This window comes from Pongo abelii, chromosome 10 (genome assembly GCF_028885655.2).
Source record: "Pongo abelii isolate AG06213 chromosome 10, NHGRI_mPonAbe1-v2.0_pri, whole genome shotgun sequence".
Classification (NCBI taxonomy): domain Eukaryota; kingdom Metazoa; phylum Chordata; class Mammalia; order Primates; family Hominidae; genus Pongo; species Pongo abelii.
In genome coordinates this window covers 51,254,998-51,274,611 of record NC_071995.2, presented here as the reverse complement: position 1 = coordinate 51,274,611, position 19,614 = coordinate 51,254,998, and the positions used below count along the sequence as shown (strand labels likewise).

At 43.6% G+C, this 19,614-nt stretch overlaps 1 protein-coding gene and 1 long non-coding RNA gene across 51 annotated transcripts in view; one reads left to right on the top strand and one right to left on the bottom strand.

Moving 5' to 3' along the window:
- The window catches only part of PCBP2 (poly(rC) binding protein 2), a 28,340-nt gene that overhangs the window by 754 nt on the left and 7,972 nt on the right, over positions 1-19,614 (bottom strand). For 2 of the 50 annotated variants that reach the window (XM_009247787.4, XM_054528005.1), the window contains exons 7-15: positions 17,997-18,125; positions 16,575-16,649; positions 14,270-14,362; positions 13,141-13,182; positions 11,830-11,902; positions 11,276-11,314; positions 10,285-10,340; positions 7,312-7,481; positions 591-4,260 (exon numbers count right to left, since the gene is read on the bottom strand). In XM_009247787.4, coding sequence (XP_009246062.1) covers positions 3,912-4,260; positions 7,312-7,481; positions 10,285-10,340; positions 11,276-11,314; positions 11,830-11,902; positions 13,141-13,182; positions 14,270-14,362; positions 16,575-16,649; positions 17,997-18,125 — 1,026 coding nt within the window. In that variant the 3' untranslated portion in view covers positions 591-3,911. Of the gene's footprint in view, positions 1-590; positions 4,261-7,311; positions 7,482-10,284; positions 10,341-11,275; positions 11,315-11,829; positions 11,903-13,140; positions 13,183-14,269; positions 14,363-16,574; positions 16,663-17,996; positions 18,126-19,614 lie in introns of those variants that run through there. The other 48 variants (XM_009247798.4, XM_054528018.1, XM_063711794.1 and 45 more) reach the window with 47 other exon arrangements.
- LOC134759444 (uncharacterized) lies at positions 2,499-4,569 on the top strand. The gene is made up of 2 exons (XR_010135649.1): positions 2,499-2,705; positions 4,462-4,569. It is a non-coding gene; the product is annotated as an uncharacterized LOC134759444 (long non-coding RNA).

Sequence of the window (19,614 nt, the reverse complement as noted above, 5' to 3'; positions counted from 1 at the left end):
GGAGCGTACTTTCTGGAAACAGGCCCCTCTAAAGATTGTTCACAATACACAGAAGCAATGTTTCTTTATTGCTGAGCTCACTTTGGCTCCTCCCAAACTGCTGACAGAATACCAGTTTAGGAAAGAAACAGTCATCTGAGAGTAGTCTCAAGGGTTTAATGCTGAGACAACTCAAGGCCTTTACTTTAAAGCCCTGGAGTTCTATCAATGTGTAGGGTATTATGAGGTAACACCGTTTTAAAGTAAAGAAATGTTAAAAAGAGTTAACTATGGGTCAAGAATTATACTCAAATTTATTTATTGAGACAGAGTCTAGCTCTGTCACCCAGGCTAGAGTGCAGTGACGTGATCTTGCCTCACTGCAACTTCCACCTCCCTGGCTCAAGCAATTCTCCTGCCTCAGCCTCCACCTGATAGCTGGGATTACTGGCAGCCACCACCACTCCTGGCTAATTTTTGTATTAGTAGAGATGGGGTTTCAACAGGTTGCCCAGGCAGGTCTCAAACTCCTGACCTCAGGTGATCCGCCTGCCTTGGCCTCCCCAAGTGCGGGGATTACAGGCGACAGGCGTGAGCCACCACGCCCGGCCTTATTGCTTTTTTTTTTTTTTTTTTGAGACTGAGTTTCACCCAGGCTGGAGTGCAACAGCGCAATCTCAACTCACTGCAACTCCCGCCTCCCGTGTTCTAGCGATTCTCCTGCCTCAGCCTCCTGAGTAGCTGCTATTACAGGCAGCTGTCACCATGCCCAGCTAATTTTTGTATTTTCAGTAGAGACGGAGTTTCACCATATTGGCCAGGCTGGTCTCAAACTTCTGACCTTAGGTGATCCATTTGTCTTGGCCTCCCAAAGTGCTAGGATTAGGCATGAGCCACCACACCCGGCCTTAAAAAGTATTTTAAAGTTTTCAGGACTTAAAAGTAGCAGACAAAATAATTTGTTTCAACTCTGTAGCTCACTCTACAAGCTCCTAGATCTTGTCAAGCCATATCCTCCATCTAAACATACCTGGCTACAATGCCTTTCTGTTTCAAAGAGATGGTCATTTGAGGTCCTGGAATCCAATTTAGGGCTTTCAGGGAAAAGTATTTAAGTACTCAGTATGCTTCACTGGTAGGCAGGCAGCAAGACTTTGCTCTCATTGTGAATAGAACCAAATGTATAAGACTTCATTTCAGTTCATGAAGTTATTTCGTAAGATTTTAAATTGATTGGCGTAAAATATTTGTGATATGTGGTCATGAGAACATGACTGGTAATTCACCATCTGTATCCCTTCCACAACAATGCAAAGCCAAAAGCTGGGTGGAAAAGGGCCAAAAAACTGGAAAGTCCTTCGACTACAAACTATTTACTTTTAGTCAGAAATGGTGGTTTCTCCATCTCAGTATTAAGGGAATATTTAGTTTTTTGTTTTTGTTTTTTTTTTTGAAATGGAGTCTCGCTCTGTCACCCAGGCTGGAGTGCAGTGGCGCGGTCTCTGCTCACTGCAAGCTCCGCCTCCCGGGTTCACGCCATTCTCCTGCCTCAGCCTCCCGAGTATCTGGGACTACAGGCGCCCGCCACCACGCCTGGGTGATTTTTTTGTGTTTTTAGTAGAGTCGGGGTTTCACTGTGTTAGCCAGGATGGTCTTCATCTCCTGACCTCGTGATCCGCCCGCCTCGGCCTCCCAAAGTGCTGGGATTACAGGTGTGAGCCACCGCGCCCGGCAGCAAATATTTAGTTCTTAAAAGGGGGGTAGATTCGTGCCAATTTCAAAACACAATGATCTAAGGTAAACAACAGCCCTGAATTAAAGGGTTCAGTAAGAACTGAAGATCTAAGAAAGGAACTGCTAGATACCATTAGATCTAGGACCTGAAAATTTAAGTTCATAAAAATTGGTGGTAGCACTCTGGCCCCACCAGAGCTCTGAAAGAAATGTTCTGAATGTTTATCAAGCCCGAATGGGGACTTGCTGGGGTAGCGGAGGTGAGGCAGGGAGAAGCGGATGCTATGAAATACTGAGTCAGGTACTCTAGGATGAAAGACCACATGGGGGAGCTCTAGGGTTTAAAAAAAATTTAAAACTGAGGCCCTTTGGAGGTAGTGATGGTAGCTAGCCCCTTAAACATGTGGAATCCTTCCTTGGGGAAGAGCCATTAGGTTAAGAGGCATTCCAATCAAGAACTAGCTAAAACCAGGTCCCTGGGGGGAGACGGTATCAGCATGATTAAGTCCTAACTACAGAAGGAGAGAGCTTACCAAGGGAGAGAGCTGGACCACATGATAAAGGAGCAACTAAATAAAACTCCTAACTGGACAGGTTTGGCCATCTAATCCTTTATGCATACTTGGGACGTGTAACACTTCTTCACAGGCCCAATATGGGATGGAAGGGCCAAAATAACATCAGAGAATGAGATAACATATTGAGATATATTATCCCAATATATTAGGAATGAGACAACAGCTTTTTTTTTTTCTCTTTCTTTTTGTCAGCCAATGGTGATGCTGGGAAAAGGTCATCAGGGAAAGTATCTCTACACTGAGTTCTCTAACGCCCTGGGAAGAGTATTACACTTTCAGCACTGTGGCAATGTGTACTGTGGTTGAATGGAAGGCGATCAGAGGCCTTATGCCACCATACTAAGAACATTTCTACTGTTTCATGAGAGGCCTGTGCCCATCTTAACACAAGCAAATGAACAAGATTTCAGGGAGGTTAGTACGATTGAGTAAAAGTAAAGCTTAAGTTGTTAGTCCTGGCTAGTCACTCATAGCCTATGAATTTAAATTATCTTAGGGCCTCCATTTTTTAATCTGTAAAATGAGGGGATCAATGTGTTACAGATTAGTTGATCCTTAAGGTTCCTTCCAAATCTAAGCATATCACTTCCTACTCGTGATAGTGTTGGTGGGGAGCAGAAAGGATACGGCAAGGAATAGAAAAAAGGGTAAAGAAACTTGGTTGACAGAGTTGGTTTAGGACGAGTGGATGGCATCGTGTCAAGTTGTGGATAATGTCACAGGTTGGCTGAGATATACCTAATGTCACAGAAAGAGGCATAATGGTAATTCAGAGAAATGCAGACAGAAGCTGCCTAATTTTATTAGACTTATCCCACTTTGCCCCTCCCCTTCATTCTGGGTAAACAAGTACGTTCTTTGAATGTATGACTTGGAAGAGATCCTCACGGTAACCATTCACCAGAGGAATCCTGGGATTAACACCTTGTTAGCTGCTGCTGGCAAGGTAAGGCCATCTGAGAAGTCAGATAAACTTCCTCACTAGTGAAGCTTGTTGCCAATTACGGAGGACCCTCAGGATCTTAACTGCTACAGGCTCGTATCTCTTTGTGGGAATATTGACAAAGGACTATAAAATTCACTCGGGATTCAAAAAGCCCATGTCAGTTATACAGGCTTCCTAGCTGAATAGCCACAAGTCACAAGCCCCCAACCCTTTACCCTTCACAGCACACAGTGTACTAAGGTTCTTACTGCGCCAACTTTATTACAGCTAGAAACACAAATATGGCCAAGAAGGCCTGCTGATAGCTTAACCATTAAATAATTCTTTAAAAAAAAAAAAAAAAAAGGTTAAGGAAGCAGCTTTTATTCATTAACACAGAGCCTAACACATTGTTATATTGCAAGGCAGAATAAAGCTACAAAGAAAAGTAACAAGAAAGAAGAGAAAACTGTGGCTCTAGATAAAGAATTCAAGTCAGACCCTGAAACAGGCACTCAGCTGAAATGGCCTAAACCTAAACAAGGGTTACCACTCCCCCACCCCCACCCAGTTATCCCCCAAAGTAGTAAAAAGGAAACCGTAACAAGCTCACAATAGTTTCATTCTCACCAATGTTAACAAAGGAAAACAAAATGAACCAAATAATACTGGGGGAGGTGCCTCAAGATATGCAATCAGTAGGGAGAGAATCTCTGTTTCTCGCCTTTCAGTTTGTTAGTTACACATGGCACGGCAGAGGTGGTGGTGGTGGTAGCTGAAGCCCCGGTACCCTTAGCAGCAGACACAACATTTAGAGCCAGGAGAGGGATGGGTTTCATGCCAAGCAGACTGGAGACACAAGGGGCGGTCGGAAGAGGGTTGGGGAGGCTGGAGGGTGCGTCGGAGGTCCCCGCTGTGGCGAGCGAGGGGGTGGTGGTGGAGGAGGAAGAAGAAGAAGGGGTGGAGGGTTGAGAGAGGTTGATGCTGAGGTGATCAGGGATCGTGACGGAGGCTGCCTGGGAGGAGGGTTTAGCGTTTTCTAAACTGTAACAGAGGAAAAAAGGAACAAAAAAAAAGGGTGGGTGGAAGGGAAGACCACAAAAGGGAGTAAGTACAGGACAAAAACTGCTTCAGTTATATCAGTAAGTGCCTCTGGTTGACAATTAGGAAGACCTAGTGTCAACTTGTGACAAACTTTCTTTTAGCCTGTGTCCCACCCTCTAAATATGTATATTTCCATTCCAGAGCTACTTAAAAACTGCTACGGTGAAGAAAAAGCTGACAGAGAAAAGAAATCATAGGGCACATACTTCATGTATCTGACACACTGACCCAACCCAGATGTTGAAGGAATGATTTCAGGTAGAAAAAGATACTCATCAATCACCCAACAAGGAAGAAATGTTTCCTCCTCTTATCAAATGTCGATTTCCTATTCTAACAGAAAATCTATTATCCCACAATTACTTGTGAAACTGAATATTTATAAAGCAGAATTTTTAAAAATCCTTCCAGCTGTGTATTAAAGTCTGCTTACATCTCCACAGCAAATAAATCAATATTAGGGTGGAAAGAGACAAGAGTCCAAAGTAGGTCACTGACTAATTTCAAATTTCAAAGAATGTAGCGTTTTCAAAGAAAAATGCTGAGAACAGAAGTGTAGATAAGAACTAGGGAAGCTTTTCTGGTGGGAGGTGGTATAAAAAGTTGTTTTTGACTGATCATACTTCTAATGTGGACCTTTCAGAAGTGGAAAAGAGAAACTCAAGTATCACCTAAAAATTCATACTTAAAAAGCGAAAATGCTGCTGCTTCTACTTCCAAAATAAGCTCCACAGAACAGTAAGGGTACATGTCTCCCAAATGCCTGTATGTGTCTAAACCAGAACTACATATATTTGGGAAGTGTGCCTGGACAATGGAGCCCACAACGCTAAGTCTTCAAGAGCAGAAAGGCTCCTCTTAAAACCTCATTTTATTTACCTATGTCCAAGAACAGCTGCAATCCATAAAGGAGAGGGATACAGAAGTCAACTAACTATATAAAAGGACCCAGACTGCCACCATGAAAAATCCGAGACAGGAGAAAATGCTCAGAATCCAGTAAAATCCTTCTTGACTTAAAAAAAATGAAAAAGGAAAAAAAAAAAAAACCCTTTGACTTCTGCATTTAAACTGCACCAAGCTGAGAAAGAATAAGCTTTGTGCATGCATAGTCTTTGCTTTGGTGTTAGATGAAGCTTTGAAAAGTTCTGACCCTAATCCATGGCTACGATGATGCTGAATTGCTATTCAGTAACAATGATCCTGAAAAGAGCCACTCTACCAAGAGAATTCTGCTTCCTTACAATGTAGCCACTGACCTATTGCAGGGGCAAGGAAAGCAGGTCACGTTTAAACAGTCACAATTTAAATTACATGAAGGGCAAGCCTACCGAAAGAACAAAACAAATTCCAGCTTTCAGAAACATGATTCTTGCCACTGAAAACTGAAAAATTCTTGCCCTCCAAAATCCTAATTACAAATAAGAAAAACAAGCCAGGCACAGTGGCTCACGCCTGTAATCCCAGCACTCTGGGAGGCCGAGGCGGGTGGATGACAAAGTCAAAAGATCGAGACCATCCTGGCCAACATGGGATACAAATACAAAAATTAGCTGGATGTGGTGGCGCGTGCCTGTAGTCCCACCTACTTGGGAGGCTGAGGCAGGAGAATCACTTGAACCCAGGAGGCAGAGGCTGCAGTGAGCCGAGATAGAGCCACTGCACTCCAGCCTGGTGACAGACAGCAAGACTCCGTCTCAAAAAAAAAAAAAAAAGAAACAAAAACAATTCTTGTAATCCCAGCACTTTGGGAGGCATATCACTTAAGGTCAGGAGTTGGAGACAAGCCTGACCAACATGAAACCCTATCTCTAAAAAAGAAAAAGACCTCTTTGCAAACAACCTTGGTGCAAGTTTACTACTACCATTTCATTCTCAACATTAAGGACCTAGTGTGCTTGGTGGGTGAACAAGAAAACAAATCTAGGAATGGGAAAACTTTTCTACACAAAGAGTAGCAGCACCTCAAGATATGAAGAGTCTTAAGGCAAAAGTCAGACTGCTACTGTAGAAATGGTATGTTCTTAGCCAGCAGTAAATAACCATGGCATATATACAAGGTCAGTACAAGCACAATACAGACCACATACTTAGGAATTCCTTTCCCCTGTACTAGATTCAGGAACTCATGTAAAACTTTTATGACAAAGAGACCAAACACTTATAAGAAAGGTAAATGATAACTAGACAACACTCCCTATTAAAAGAGACCTAAGGGCCTCAGGGCTAACAATGCTTTCAAATATTAGTAAGCAATTAAGGGTGTGACTTCAGCCCATGAGTTGAGAAAGCAAGTAATATAAATGACTGTAGGATCCCATTTGACTGTGAACAGTGTCCTAAAATTGAGTAGTAACATTACCTAGCTACGGATAAGGGAAATAAAACCCTCAGGAAGTCATTAAGGGATGAGATTGGGGGAGTGAGATAGAAAACACACTTCACACTCCCGAAACATTCCAATACCTGTGCTTCCCACATTCCCACAAGCTCTGAATAAAACACATGTGCAGTGTGAGAAAAATGAGTGTTTCCAGAATAAATGGTAATTGCTGCCTCCCAGAAACTGCCTTGCTGTCCTATTACTCCATTGTCCTTATTACAATTAAGGGTGCTTTGGACTCCAAATCAAATCAGTCAAAGAAATAGTAGTCTACATGCTATGTAGAAGAAGAAAGACCCACATTTGATTTTGTGAGTGCTCTAGCCAGAGGACTCTTATTGAAGACAAGGGCCACTCTTCCCTCTTCCCAAACCATCAAGTTAAATGCGGGCAATCTGTGCTCCCCCCTCCCCAATCCCTTGCAAACTTATTGCAGTTTACTTTTTCTGCTACACTCAAAGAAAGTAGGGCTAGCAAAAAAAAAAAAACATTTTGGCCATCTTTACCCATCGCCCATGTAATCCCATATTTAATAATATACTGCAGCTCTCCCCAACACACACATTACTGTGTTGGCATAAATAAGACAAAAGGTAGGTCAATCTTACCTGACATTGATTAGATATTGAGCCAGGCTAATGCTGGCAGCAGATCCAGTGATGGTAACCTGCCTATCAGTAGATCCTTCCACTGGGTTCGCAATTTTGATCTGCGCCCCAGACATCTGACGGATCTCATTGATTTTGGCGCCTTGACGCCCGATTATGCAGCCAATCAACTTAAGGGCGAAAGAAAAACAAGGCACACCAAATTAGAGTTGCATGGCTAGGTCCAAGAATCCCACCCTGGGCCCACATCTAGCTCCTATGACTGTGGCCAGGCTGGAGTGCAGTGGCCTGATCTTGGCTCACTGCAACCTCAGCCTCCTGGATTTGAGCAATTCACCTGCCTCAGCAGGACTACAGGCATATGTCACCATGCCCAGCCAATTTTTGTATTTTTAGTAGAGAGGGGGTTTCACCATGTTGGCCAGGATGGTCTCAATCTCTTGACCTTGTGATCCGCCCACCCTGGCCTCCCAAAGTGCTGGGATTACAGGTGTAAGCCACCGTGCCTGGCCCTTTAAAAAAAAAAAAAGAGAGAGATAGGATCTCACTATGTTGCTCAGGATAGTCTCAAACTCCTTGGTTTAAGCCATTTTCGAACCTCAGCCTCTGTATCTCTGTCCTCCCTGTAACCTGGGATTACCGGTGTATACCGCCATGCCCAACTTGACTCATACACTTTTGATCAAAAAACTCAACTCTTGACCCATTTTTCAGTCTGACCACCCATGGTGAGTGACAGCCAGTTCTGAGCCAACTCAGAACTGTCTCTTAGGTCCAAGAGACATAATACTCTTAGGTCCAAGTATTAGCTCTTCCTTATTTCTGTCCTCAGAGTATTAATTCCAAAGACAAAGCAGAGCCAAAACAAGAATAAATTTAGACAGCTAGAAATAGATAAAGGTAGAAATACATTCTGTTTCTTGCAGCAAAGATGCTTAAAGTCATCCTGCCATGATTACCACCTTCCTATACCAAGAATTCTGGCCAATTCCTAAGGTCTTTTTGCCTTGGGAAAAGGTGGGGAAAAAAAAAAAAAAAAAAAAAACTGGTCAACATTTGCACTAATACTGTAAAAAATATGACCTTGGACAGCACAGATCTGATGTTCATGAACCACTACACTGTGGTGGGGGACAATGGCTCATGCCTGTAGGCTGAGGCAGGCCAATCACTTGTGTTCAGGAGTTTCATGGAGAAACTCTGTCTTTACAAAAAAATACAAAAAAAGTTAGCCAGGGATAGTGGCGTGCACCTGTGGTCCCAGCTACTCAGGAGGCTGAGATGGGAGGATCTCTTAAGCCTGGAAGTTCAAGGCTGCAGTGAGCCACGATCATGTCTCTCTGCTCCAGCCTGGACAACAGAGGGAAACCCTTTGTCAAAACAAAGAAAGCCACTACACTTTTTTTTTTTATTTTTGAGAGACGGAGTCTTGGTCTGTTGCCCAGGCTGGAGTGCAGTGGCATTATCTTGGCTCACTGCAACCTCCGCCTCCCAGGTTCAGGCGATTCTCCTGCCTCAGCCTTCTGAGTAATGGGATTACAGGTGCGCGCCATCACGCCTGGCTAATTTTTGTATTTTTAGTAGACACGGTTTCACCACGTTGGTCAGGCTGGTGGTCTGACCTCATGACCCACTTGCCTCAGCCTCCCAAAAGTGCTGGGATTATAGGCATGAGCCACTGCACCCGGCTGAAAACCACTACATTTTCTAAGGATAAGGCTTTAGCTTCTATAAAAAAAAAACAAAGGCAGGCTGGACACAGTGGCTCACACCTGTAATCCCAATGCTTTGGGAGGTTGAAGGGAGGGATCACCTAAGGTCACGAGTTCAAGACCAGCCTGACCAACACGGAAAAACCCCAACTGTAATAAAAAAAAAAAATACAAAAATCAGCTGGATGTGGTGGCACACGCCTGCAGTCCCATCTACTCGGGAGGCTGGGGCAGGAGAATCACTTGAACCCAGGAGGCGGAGGTTGCAGTGAGCCAAGCCTGGGAAACAGAGCAAGACGCCGTCTCAAAAAAAAAAAAAAAAAAAAAAAAAAACGCAGCAAATGTACAGGAATTTCTTTCATTTTTTGAGATGGAGTTTCGCTCTTGTTGCCCAGGCTGGAGTGCAATAGCGCGATCTCGGCTCACCACAACCTCCGCCTCCCAGGTTTCAAGTGATTCTCCTACCTTAGCCTCCCAAATAGCTGGGATTACAGAGATGTGCCACCATGCCAGGCTTTTTGCTTTTTTTGTATTTTTAGTAGAGATGGGTTCCTCCATGGTAGTCAGGCTGGTCTCGAACTTCCGAGCTCAGGTGATCTGCCCGCCTCCGCCTCCCAAAGTGCTGGGATTACAGGCATGAGCCACCATGCCCAGCCACGAATTTCTATTTTCAACAAAAAGTTACTGCTGTCTCGTCATACCTCACACAATAAATCTATTTTCTCTTATCATATTTGTCATCACAATTCTGCATATTATAATCAACTTATTTTTGTGTCTAAAAATTCCCATTTTCCACTCCTGGGGTATGAAAAACAAAAACAAACATAAAGATAAAATAATAAAATTCCCAGTTTCTTTCCCTAGGGCTTAAAAGTAGCAGGACATGTAGGCCAACTGCAGTGGCTCACACCTGTAATCCCAGCACTTTGGGAGGCCAAGGTGGGTGGATCACCTGAGCTCGGGAGTTCGAGACCAGCCTGACCAACATGGAGAAACCCCATCTCTACTAAAAATACAAAATTAGCCAGGCATGGTGGCACATGCCTGTAATCCCAGCTACTCGGGAGGCTGAGGCAGGAGAACTGGTTGAACTCGGGAGGCGGAGGTTGCGGTGAGCCAAGATCGCACCACTGTGCTACAGCCTGGTCTGTTTAAAAAAAAAAAAAAAAAAAAAAGTAGCAGGACATTGCTGAAACGACATCTATTTCTTTAAAGTCAATTTTCTTATTTTCATCCCATGCAACCTAACTACACTTACATCGTTTGGAATGGTGAGTTCATGAGAAGTAGTCTGAGCAGATGCATCCAAACCTGCTAAAAGACAGAAGAGAGCAAGCAAATTCAATGCACAGCATTCAAAACCCCACTGACTTGCACATTAAACTAACAGAAGGAAATAAACTGGAAACCCAGCATCACTGGCTGTTGGGATTCATCACTAACTTGGAAGCCTCCAAAGAGGAAAGAGGGGGGGAGAAGGGTGTAGAAATAATGCTCGAAAGGTTCTTCTGTACACTCAGAAGAGCTGATTTCATGCCATTTCCTGCAAAGCCCAGCCTATTAGGGATGGGGGATGGAAGCAAGGGCAAGGGAGTGTGGTATCCTCAAAGAGGACCAATGTCTAAACAAGTCCTTCTGTACTTCTACCCCTTTCCTGCTGTTGTGTTCCAAATTGTATCTCACCTGATGCTCACTAGCACCAGTGCCAATATTATGCCTGTTAATGGGTACCATGGACTTTTGGCACACATGCAGAGTTGCTTTAAATATACCTGTATCAGATTAATGCCCTCCACCCCCTATCCTCCTAACCTAGACTGGAAGGTCAGATAGAATGAAATGGCAGTCAGGTGAGGGGACTTCATTTCTCCAGATTTAGTCCCTGTCTTTTGTTCAATAATTTTGTTCTGGCTTTCATTTTGTTTTCCAAAGAAAAAGAAAGAAAAAAAAATCCCATCAGCAAATACCCATACCCATCTTTAACAACACCTGGACTGAACCAGGCCAGCTGGCTAACACTCAAGCTTAATCCTGATCTCAGCTATGGCTGCTGTCTCATCATTTTTAGAAGGGGGTTGGCCAGATCCATCAAGGGACCCTCGGGGGCACCAGGCCCACCCCTTTGCTCTCTCAGCTCCTCTCTGCCATGTGCATGTTGCTGGTATGGTTCATGGGCAGTGAAACAAGACTCCCACCAGTTTATTAATATAACAGTAGAATACTACAGATTTTTTTTTTTTAATCATTACCCCAATAGCCTTTCACCTCTGGAGAGCTGGATTCAATGCCTGTTAAGATACAAGTGAAAATGAGTTTGGTGGTCTCATCCTAACCCTATCGGACAAGTTATTCCTTATACAGAAAAGCCCCAAAAACAGAAACAAAATAAAAACAAAAACAAAAACAAAAAAAAACACTACACAATTTGGCACAAATGGATGGTCTCTACCCAAGCCTGTGAATTGCTGGTGGAGAGAAAGGGGGTGCTGATCAGATTAAGGGGGCAGCAGTCAGGATGGGCTCAAAGAAATATCAGCCTACCCTTTGCCTGACAAGCATCCCCAAACCTCACCCCCAAACCTTCCAGGGCTTTTTTTTTCTTTTAGAATAACTGACCCCAAATGAAAACCACGTTAACAAACACATTACCTCCTTGGGCTTAGCCATAGTAGACAGGCAAGTTTAAACCAGCAGGATGCTGGATAACGAAGTTTGTTTTAAACAGATGTCAAGCTGAGACCTTGGGACTGGCCTCTCTCTCTTGCACTACACCTTACAGAAATAAACACTGAGGTATCCATACCACTGAATCCGGTGTTGCCATGCGTCATGGGAAAATGAGACTGTTGCATTGCCAACTGGTGCAGCTTGGTCAACTGCAAGGAGGAAACAGGAGGTTGGCATTAGAAGATTTAACAGAGCCAGGGCTCGAGCACATTCAAATTTGAAAATGCAGGTCCTGATCCCCAAAATTGACTCTACTACTCAAACTACAACAGAGGGTAGGGATGGGGCTTGCATCACAATCCTGGGGATTGGCAGAATATGAAGGGTAAGGGTTAGAAATAGAAAGGGTGCCTAGAAGAGAATGAATGCCTTTTGGGTGTGGGAATAGAAAAGCAACAGCACTTGCCCAATGACCATTCCCTTGGGGGCTACTTAATGAAGGTAGTTTGCAGCCATTGCAACAGTTGCCGCAGGGACAAGCACAGACAGGCTAGGTAAACAAACTGTGCAGTGGTGCTAGGGAAAACACACCATGCAGGGTTTCATCAGTATTGGGGAGAGGGAAGGAGATGAGGGGGGCAGGGAGACTGCAAGGAGGAGAGAGGTGAAGAAACCATACTGGGTTTAGTCCCATCACTGCCACCACTGACTACTACAGCTATTTTTATTCATCTATATAAACTATCCTGACTGTCATAAAATAATCCTTCTTCACGTCTACTTCCCTCTCTCCTGGGGCCTACCACTAACCAAGACAGAAACTCAACTTCCCAAGCCTAATAATGCTCAGCACCTGAAAAGGTTAGTAAGGATAAAAGAATAGTGCAGAAAAAAATGCCCTTGAAGTCTGAATACCAGCACTTTTAAATAGGAGGTTTTAGCAGCAAGAAAGATTTGAGTTGAATTCTGAAATGTTCAGGTTCCTGTCTCTCTCTGTGTAAATAAGCCCGTTCCCCATCCCTCCAAATACTTCAAATTGTCATCTCAGATTGAGGAGTTCCCAAGGGCAAACCCAACCTCCCATTACCCTCATGGAAAAGAGAACTGCATGCAAGGAAGCACAGTCCCAATGTCCATTTAAACTGTGCCGAGATAACAAATTACAGTATACCATGGAACCTTTCCCTTTTAGAAACAGGGTAATCTGAAACACAGGGGGAAAGGAGAAGCTAATGTGCTTCTCCTTTCAGGGGTTAAATGTTAAAAGGCAAACAAGGCATTACCCTGATTAAAGGGCTGAAATATGGGATTGACCTTGTGAAGAAAACAACTTAATACTGCAAATGCTGAAGACCCAACTCACTTCTGGCTACTTGGGAGAAAGGAGTGAGACAATTTTGGATGGGAGAGGGAGCTTTTCAAAACAAGAAGTGAAAACAAAACTTACATCTGGCTGTGGAATGGCATACTGTCCTTGAATGGTATAGGCCTACAAAAGGAGGAAAACAGTTCCTATTAAAAACCAATCACGGACAGCCACCCAGTGGGGGGAAAAAGACATTTCAACTAGCCAGGAAGCCAGAGTTGAACTAGAGAATGGGGGAGGCCAGAAATTGAGGCGGTAGATGGAATCTCACAAATACGGTCAGACCCAAATTGGCCCTCTTTGAACCCTAAATATGACTTTGTTCCGGGGAATCCTATAAAGGTAGCCAAGTTCCCTGCAATCAAAGGCAAAATATACATAACTGTTTCTTAATGAAAATGTGGGAAGTGAGATTAGCAATGCCTCGACTGACCAAGCCCCACTCTTCCTCCCTGTATACAAGATAGCCTAGGAGGAATAATGATCTCTTCCCTCACCACCCCAACCCTTCTACCAATTGTGGTGATGTGGAAGATCTCTATCTGCATAAACCTACATGGCATGTTTTAAAACACTTCCCTTTCTCCAACTTATTTTTCTGTCTGCCTAAAGACTTTAAGCAACACTGGATGCTAGCTGAGTCCCTAACACTAGGGAGCTGATCACAGGTAAACAAAAGACACTGTGTTCTAATTCCTGTCTTCTCCCACCTCCCCTCCATAGGCACTTGCAGCTCCCACTATGCCCTCCTCCCCCCACAACATAACCTCCCAAAAAGGGAGCTGGGTCTTCAGGGCAATGGGGTAGGGAAAAGGAGGAAAGGAAAAGGGAACAGGGAGGGAGGGGAAGGAAGGAGTGGCTGGTTAACAGGATGTGAAGTTTCTCACATCACAGCGGCCAGTACCCCGAAAAGTACACCCAGGTGGGGGTGGAAGGAAGGTGAAAATGGGGTGGGAGGAGTGGGAGAGGGGAAGAGGGGTTGAACAAAAAAAAATTAAAAAAAAAAAAAAAAAAAAAAAAGTTGGTGTTACCATCTGGTGGGCTACGCGGCCTGGGTGAAATGAGGTTGGGGGGGTCAGTCCAGGTCCCCGTGGACAGGTGGTGTCCACAGCACCAAAAATCACCAGCGCCACTGGCCCCCCGTGTGTTGGCAGTCTCGGCTGAGGCGGAAGGATTGAGTGAGCCTTGGAGACTGAACATCCCCTCTCACCTCTAGAGGTGGTCCCTCCAGGTCAGGGTTGAGGCACATGGACGGGGTGGTGTGGGGAAAGCTCGCACTGTCGCTGCCTGTGCTGTACCTGTCCTGTGGATAAATAGAGGATTTCAGTCTCCAGGGCTGTCAATCCGGCACCTTGTCACCAGCATGAAATTCACACAAAAAAAGTTGTTTATTTTTTTCCTTTAAAAAGGAGCTCAGACACAATTTGAAACGAGCTGTAATCAGTGAATTAAAAAAAAAAAGTTACCTAGTGGCAGATTTCACACTGCACAATTGGGCTATTTTCAGTAAGAATGAAGGGGTGGGGCAACAGAGCTGATGCCAGCTCCTGGTCAGTGTGGGATTAAGTTGAACCCCTACAGAGCCCACTTTGCCACAAAGGAACAAAAGACACAGGTCCATCTGTGGACATTGTATATTTAAAAAGGCCTGTGGGAACGATCCATGACAGGGCCACTCATAGAAGAAGCTGCAAGTTTTTAGACGGTGGTCATCAACTAAATAAAGGGGAGGGAGGGAGGGAGGGAGGGAGGACGGGTAGGGAAGCAAAGAGGTATGAAGGGGGAGGTGTGATGGGGAGTGGAAAAAAAAAGAAGTGAAGGAAGAATTTTAAGTACAGAGGATTGCTGCCACCCAGTATGGGACTCTCTATATTCCAAAGGGGGAGTGGGAGAATCCAGAAGAGCAGGAACCTGGAGTTCCTGGGAAAGAAAAACTCCTAAGGCTAACCCCTTCTGGCTACGCTGACTCTGGGCCTTTGCTTATCCTGCCCAACTCTGACTAACTAGACTAAGAGCCCTTTGACCAAACCAGTTTGTACTTTTCTAAAAGCAAGGTAATAAACTGACTCAAGGTTAACACTGTGACATAACTGACCTTCCTGTGAAACCTCTCATAACTACACGACGAACTAAATCTCTAAGACCTTGTTCATTTTTATGCCAATTCAACACAATGTGAAAGAGATGGACTCCCAAGTTTATGCTTGCCCTCTAAATGGCTCCCAGATCAAACGCAAATAAGATGGAACTAGTTAACTAAATATGCTTGTAACAGACCAGCCCCAAGTGGGAAAAGGTGTTTTGAGCAATGCACTTGCTTAGGCAGCTACCAAAATCAGTCACTATTTCAACCTGAATCCCAATACAGTTGTCCCTAGGTGTCCCTACGTTATCGGTGGGGTACTAGTGCTAGGATCCCCCCATAGAAACAAATATCCATGGATATTTAAGTCTTTTACATAAAATGGTATAGTACTTGCATATAACCTAAGCATATCCTCCCACATACTTCAATCATCTCTAGGTTACTTATGATACCTAATACAATGTAAATACTATGTAAATACTTGTTATACTCTATTGTTTAATGACAAGACAAAGCCTGTACATGTTCAGTACAGATGCAGCCACCCATTTTTTTCCCTGAATACTTTTGATCTGAGGTAGGTTGAAGGTGGAACCCACAAAGGGCCAACTGTATTTTAAAACCTGATCTACCTACTCCTCAAATACAATCAGAGCATAGGACTACCATGGTCCTCATCAATGCTTCTGTCATAATAATCTAACTTCAGAATAGTCCATGTGCCAAAGATCAAGAGTTTAGGTTGACGAGGAAGGAGCAGAGAGGCCACGGTGGTGCTTTGGTGTTCTTACTCTAACACCAAAGGTCACCGCACCACAGCCCAACATGCTCACCCCCCCTTCTATTTTTGCACACTGAACTCTTACCCCAGCTGATTTCAGTTATGCCATGTGGGTTCAAACCAGTGTTTATGAGGTTAAGAGCCTAGGGGACAACACACTGGAGTTTGGGAGTGAAGGGGTAGGAGTAGGGGAGGTGAGGTGGAGGGAAGGGGAAGTTTGTAGGACACTCAAATTCAGGACCCCCAAATTTTGAGACCACCATCCAGAATCTCCTTCAGAGGTCCAATTCTTTGCTACCTTTTATTTAGACCTCTAAATATCACCCCACACACATAAAACATGGATGGGGTGGGGACAGGGAGAGAAGTAGAAACAGTAAGGCAATTCAACTCTTATATTCTAACCCAACCCGCCTTAAGTAACCAAGTAAGTTACCTCTTCCGAGTGCCTACAAAACTTCCATTGCCTGCTAAAAATTAAGGCATTCAGCTTTCTCCAGTACAAAAAATAAAACTAAAAGCAGGTCAAACTATGGCCAGAGTATAGGTTTCAGCAAGCATGCAGAGTGGCTTGGTGTGATGCTGGCAAAGTTGTCATTTCAAATATAATCTCTGTTCATTCTAGCCCACAAATAAGAATTTTCTTACCTGACCACCTGCAAAGATGACCGGAGAGCTGGACGGCTTGGGCCGGTACGGGATGGTCACGCCCTTCGGGGGGGACTGGGAGAGAGTCAGAGGGGAAAAAAACAAAAAGAGATAAGGTTTCAAAGCTGCTTCAGCTGTGTGGCTTTAGCTCACACAGGTCAGTTAAATTAAAAACTATTTCCATCCCGTTACCTACCAAATTGTCTCTGACTAGATCTAATCTCAAATTATCTACTAAAAGTTATTTGCCTTTAATGCAGTTAAGTCCAAGGACTACACAATTCAAACTGATTCTCATCAAGGGAGATGTCCATGTAATAATCTTTGGCACTATTTCCAAAATTTTAGATAAATTTAATGAACATGAAAAACTGTTAAACATATTTTTGTTGATAATTTTTAGTATCTCACATTTTTTTGGCCTGAATAGGAAACAAAGTCAAAACTGGAAATAAAGTACTCAAGTATTATGTCTAGAATAATACAGACACTATCTATAAATAGTTCAAAGGCTCAATCAAGGTTTTTCTAATCTCTACTTGAAAATTCCAGTTTCCGGGTTAGGTGCATCGGCTCATGCTGGTAATACCAGTACTTTGGAAGGCCGAGGCGGGTGGATGGCTTGAGCTCAGGTTCAAGACCAGCCTGGGCAACATGGCAAAATCCCGTCTCTACAAAAAATAAAAAAAATTAGCCAGGTGTGGTGGCGCAAGCCTGTAGACCAAGCTACTGGGGAGATAGGTGAGAGGATCGCTTAAGCCTGATAGGCAGAGGTTGCAGTGAGCCGATACCACACCACTGCACTCCAGTCGGGGTGACAGAGTGAACCCGTCTCTCACACACACACACACGAAAAAATTCGTTTCATTTCTCACCAATGAAACCAACTCCGTATCACAAATCTGAAAAGGCTTAATTTTCCTGAATTTTGCTATTCTTTTAATAGAGTAATAGTATATAATCAGGACCTTGTAAGTCATTCGGAAACATCATCATACATGCATTTTTCTACTCTACGTAACACTTTGAATACCCTCCTACAAAGTGACAAGTTGTTAAAGAACATGTCAAATTTCCATGTAACCAAAATACAGTAATTCAAAAAGTAATTTCACTCAGCTACTTAGGAACCCAAATAAATCTCTGGCCTCCTCAGTCCATGCAGTGCATCTTCTCCCCGACTCTGCTACAACTGCTGTGAACCAAAAGATCACTGCTGCTTAGCAGTTTCTATTTTTGCTCACAGACCTAAGAAAAGTCAAAGCTAGGGGAAGGAAAATATGAACTCAGGGAACCTTTTACCCCCACCCCCACTGGAAGCCTTAACGGCTTCACTTAATTCTAGTCTTACTAAATATAGATCAGTCCCTCTGTCCCCAGAATGGCCCTCCCCACATTCTCAGCATGAGCCTGAGGGCTTACCTCCAACATGACCACGCAGATCTGTTTGACACACTCAATGATGGATTGCGGAATGCCAGCAATAGTGATGGCCCGCTCAGTTGAGTTGGGTAGCATATCCCCTGCCACCTGGACCTGAGCCCCTGTACTCTTTGGAGTAAAAAGAAATTCAAAATCAGAGAAAAACAGCTCATGCTCTTCCAATTCCTCCAGCAGCAATTTCAGAGCCTAAAATTCTAGTAGATATTTATCCATTTCCAATCTTCCCTTTTTGTTCTTTGTCCCACTCTTCCCTTATTCCAGATAGGACTGTTTAGTGAATTAGAGTTAAAAATAAATTAGCCACTGAAAGACAAGAATAAGCGTGAATAACAGCCTAAATTTAACCTACTCTCAAGCAAAAGGTCCTTCTAAATAGTTGCCTTTCAACTAATGATAGCTCTCTGGGCGAAGCAAAAGCCCAAGTATCACCCACCTTTCATTATCTTACTGAAAAAATATTTACATCAAGGCCATTCTATGTGCCAGGTACCATGAGAAGCGCTTCGAATATAGCAATTAACAAAATTAAGATCTCTTGTCGTGCCATGTACGATACGCCCCCAAAAACTCAAGCAGCCACTCAAGTTTCATTCCAACACCAAATTCAGTAACATCTAAATACAATTAAAATCTTCCATAATTCAATGTAACTTCCATAGCTAAACAGGAAGTAGGGGCCAGGCACAGTGGCTCACACCTGTAATCCGAGCACTTTGGGAGACCAATGTAGTCGAATGCCTGAGCAAAACAGTGAGACTCATCTCTACAACAACAACAACAAAAACAAAAAGAAAAATTAGCCGGGCATTGTGGAGCGTGCCTATGGTACCAGGTACTCAGGAGGCTTGAGGCGGGAGGGCTACATGAGCCCAGCAGTCGAGGCTGCAGTAAGCCATGATCATGATTATGCCCTGCACTTCAGCCTGAGAGTGAGACCCTGTCTCAAAAAAAAAAAAAAAAAAAAAAAAGTAGAATTACATCTATTTCCCAATACATTTTCTATTTTTCTCCTTGTTGTTAATAAGTCTGGTCAAGAAAAATGACGTTGCAGGCAAGCAAGTGTGCTGGCTCATGCCTGTAATATCAACACTGGGAGACTGAGGTGGCTGGATTGCTTGAGCTCAGGAGTTCGAAACCAGCCTGGGCCACATGGCAAAACACCATTTTTACAAAAAAATACAAAAATTTGGGTGTGGTGGTGGGAGCCTGCAGTTCCGGCTCCTCAGGAGGCTGAGAGGAGAGGATCGCCTGAGGCTGGGAAGGTCGATGTTTTGCTGCAGTGAGCCATGACTGCGCCACTGCACTCCAGCCTGGAGAGACAGAGTGAGACTGTGTCAAAAAAAAAAAAAAAAGTTAAAAATTAAAAAATAGAAAAACCGTTGCTACTATAGCAAACTCATCCCTTGAGATATGAAAAAGAACTATGTAGCCTCATGGAAAAGTTGCCCAAAAAAATAGAAACTTGTTATATGTAATAGTTGAAAATTCTGATTAACATTCTCATGTTCTGATTTATTAAAATTTATGAATTATGCAAAATAATACTATTGCATGATAGTTTTATTTTCAGTACAATCACATTGTAATCCTCTAGAAC